The 3285-nt window shown below is 57.4% G+C and overlaps 1 protein-coding gene across 1 annotated transcript; it reads right to left on the minus strand.

Annotated features, from left to right (window-relative positions):
* LOC135633893 (cation/H(+) antiporter 15-like) lies at positions 1 to 2727 on the minus strand. Its single transcript, XM_065143866.1, has 3 exons — positions 2572 to 2727; positions 1477 to 2484; positions 1 to 1173 (listed from the first exon to the last, which is right to left on the minus strand). Exons 1-3 carry the CDS (start codon positions 2725 to 2727, stop codon positions 1 to 3), a joined length of 2337 nt encoding a protein of 778 aa, XP_064999938.1.
* Between the last annotated feature and the right edge of the window lie 558 nt (positions 2728 to 3285).

The raw sequence follows: 3285 nt of genomic DNA on the forward strand, positions 1-3285 counted from the left end.
TTATCCGTCCGGTTCTACCTGGATCACAGTTGAATCGCCCTTGGGGCTCTCCGCGGCTTGCGCCGCCGCTCCCATCACCCTTGCCTGTTTCTGAATCACCAGCGTAGACACCCGCCCGCTGAAGTTGGTCGACGCCAGCAGGTCCCCGATGACCCCCAGCTCCGGGTACTCTCTCCACAACAACATCCCAGCCGTCAACCGCGAATCCGACCCCTCCCTCCGTCCCACGATCAACAGGCTGAACTCGGGGCTCGTCTCGCGGATCACTGCCACCGTCCCTTCCCCATCCTTCACCACCTCCTCCCTGTACACCACCCGCTTCCCGTCCAGCTTCTCCTGCTGGAACTTCTCCACCATCTTGTCGTCCATCCTTTCCTCCGGCCCAACCTCCCGCAACTCCTTGGGGGGGAGGAACCGCACCACCGTCAGCTCGATGGCCGCGTGTTTCGTCATGCGCACGCCGCAGGCCAGCGCCTCCCGGTCGTCGGCACCGCCCAGGAAGTAGACCGCCACGCGGTGAAGCAACGCCCAGCGGTCGGATAGCCCGTTGTCGACGAGGATGCCGACGGAGCAGGGCGCGTAACGGAGCACGTTGACGTTGACGGCCTGGATGGGAGGGCTGACGAAGCTGATGCTTCCGTCGGCAAGAACGTTCTTGTGGAAGGGGAGGATGATGAGGGTGGCCTTCTTGTCGAGGGCGAGGGAGCAGATATCGTCGTGCATGGTGCTGTAAGGGGAGATGCAGAAGTAAGGGAGGACCGACACGCCGCTCGAGTATTGCCGCTCGAACAGCCGGAAGGCATTGACAATGTGGTCGGTCTCTGAGAGGGCAGTGGCTGAGGAGGAGAAATTCTTTTGCCACTTGTGGGGGAGTAGGACGGTATCGGTCCGGCCGACGAGCTGGATGAGGTGGATGAGGTAGGCGCAGATGGGGGAGTCGCGGGAGGGGCCGGCGGCCTCGAGGAGGGAGATGATGGGTTTGACGTTGTCCTGAAGGTGGATACATGCAAGGACGCGGAGCTCGTCGCCGGGCTTGGCGTGCTCGAGAGTGCGGCGCTTGTGAGCCACGTAGCGATCCTCCGGGCGGTACAGGTACCTGATCAGGGGGGCGCTGGAGCCGCCCAAGATGATAATGGTGACGACGATGACGCTGAGTTCATCCGGTCCCACGAGCTGCGGTGACATGCATCAACAAAAACAGACTCTGGTTAGCGTAGGCAGTGCGAATGGGGGTTGGATGACTTGTGTGATGGCGATGGGATTGAGAATAATAGTATTAAAATGGTGGTGGTGCATTTAGAGTCGTGATCTTAGAATTTAGTGACCTATATGTACGTTGTGAGGAGAAGTCTTTAATCAACAAAAAAACTAAACAGAAATCACTAAATCGTAGAAGAAAGATGAGGCAAGTGTTTTCCGCCCCTAATCAACGTGCATGCATGCATGCATGCTTGCGCTTGGAGTCTGCGTACGCACGAAGTGCTCCGCCCACACGAGGACGGCATATACTTCATTGATGCCCTTGGTTGCCAGCATCAGCCCAAGGGAGATGGTTTCCCGGGGCGACATCCTGCAGTAGAGGCATGGCAGGATCACCCCCACGAACTTGGACAGTACGATCACCAACAAATACGTTTCGAATAGCCACCAGCTACTGGCGTCGGCCAATACTGTCAGGTCCGCCCTCATTCCGGCAAAAGCCATGCTCAACGGCAGCAGCATCCCCAACACCAAACAGTCCATGCGCTCCGCCAGCGTGGCCCCCAGCGGAGGTCCCCCCGGCAGTACCAGCCCGAAGAAGAAGGGCCCCGCTGTGAGGTCGAACCCGATCATCTGGCACAACATACCGGACGCCAGCGCCATGGATATCACCGCCACGAAGCTCGGCTGGTCCAGAAGTGCCCCCTCCGGCGTCCGTCTTATGAGCCAGAGCACGATCGGCCTCATGACGAACAGGATGAGTACCAGTAAGGCCAAGAAGGATGCTAGCATCATTAACCCCCGTAGCGGGGAACCGACGTTGACGCCCTGTAGGTACGTGACCAGGATGACGCTGGCGAACGCGTGCAAGATGGAGGTGATGAGGGTGGCCGACATGGCGAGGCGGCCGAGCTTGGAGGTGAGGAGGTTGAGCTCGCTGAGGAGGCACGACAGGACAGGATACGACGTCAGGCACCATGTGTCGGTCAAGAGGATGAGCAAGTTAGACTGTTCGTATCGGAGAGGGATCTTGGGCTTCAAGAACAAGGTGGCGAGGGAGACAGATGCGATGGGAAGCAGGGTCGATAGAAAACCGACGGCCACAGCCTTCTTGCCAACCTTGGGAATCACACCAAGGTCTGCCTTGACGCCGATCACAAAGAAGAACAACATGTAGGAAGTGATGGATATGGTGACCACCTCCTGATAGTGTTCCGGCGCTACGACTGAGCTTCCGAACGCCTTATTTCGGCTTAGGACGTTGGGGCCTAATATAATGCCCGCCTGCATCACATCAACAAGAAAATGCAAATAATTCATGCGCGCGCGCGGCACATAAGGCGGAGATCATGTCGGATTTTGATTACCTACCACGATCTGAGAGACGTGGAGGGGTTGGCCGAGTAGGCGGAGGACGGCGTGCGTCAGCTGATAGATGACGAAGACGACAAGGATCTGGTAGATGAGGGTGGGCAAGGTGAAGTGGAGGGGGTTGTCGCCGACCCAGACGCCTGCCGAGGTCGTCATGACGGTTCGGTGACAAAAGAGGGGGTTGGGTCGCCCAGGTGCATAGCCGATGAAGTTTTGCCCTCCCGGGGTGGCCATCTTGCTTGAGAGAGAGAGAGAGAGAGAGAGAGAGAGAGAGAGAGAGAGAGAGGAGAGATGCCAAGAGGTGGGAGGAGGCTATGCAGTATTCGGGGAGGAACGGTCAGCGTCATCTGATGGTGTTGCTCGTTTGACGATGTAGTAACGATCGAAAGTTGACCAACGACCCGGACCTATTTCCAAAATTGTCAATTTTCATTAATTAAAAAAAAGGGGTCAAATTGGTTGCATGTGAGGACATTTGGCGGCCCCGAAAAGCACGTAGATGAAGCATAGACTGCGGCGACTCGGTGACGGTTAAAACTGTGGCGCGGAAGATATTCGACGGAATGCGTGTGAAAAACGTCGTCACCTGGAACTCGATCCTCTCCATGCGCATGAGGGCAGGGGATTTGGAGGCCGCTCGTGAGATGCCCGTAAGAGATGTCGTGTCCTGGAATTTGATCACATCAGGGTACGTCAAGGCTGGCGACATGGACG

The sequence above is a fragment of the Musa acuminata genome, chromosome BXJ3-3 (assembly GCF_036884655.1).
Source record: "Musa acuminata AAA Group cultivar baxijiao chromosome BXJ3-3, Cavendish_Baxijiao_AAA, whole genome shotgun sequence".
Taxonomy (NCBI): domain Eukaryota; kingdom Viridiplantae; phylum Streptophyta; class Magnoliopsida; order Zingiberales; family Musaceae; genus Musa; species Musa acuminata.

Coding starts and splice junctions, on each gene's coding strand:
- LOC135633893 (XM_065143866.1), bottom strand. CDS start 2,727: ATGACGACCTCGGCAGGCGTCTGGGTCGGCGACAACCCCCTCCACTTC. Junction 2,485..2,571: donor TCCACGTCTCTCAGATCGTG/GTAGGTAATCAA, acceptor GATGTGATGCAG/GCGGGCATTATATTAGGCCC. Junction 1,174..1,476: donor TCGTGTGGGCGGAGCACTTC/GTGCGTACGCAG, acceptor ATGTCACCGCAG/CTCGTGGGACCGGATGAACT.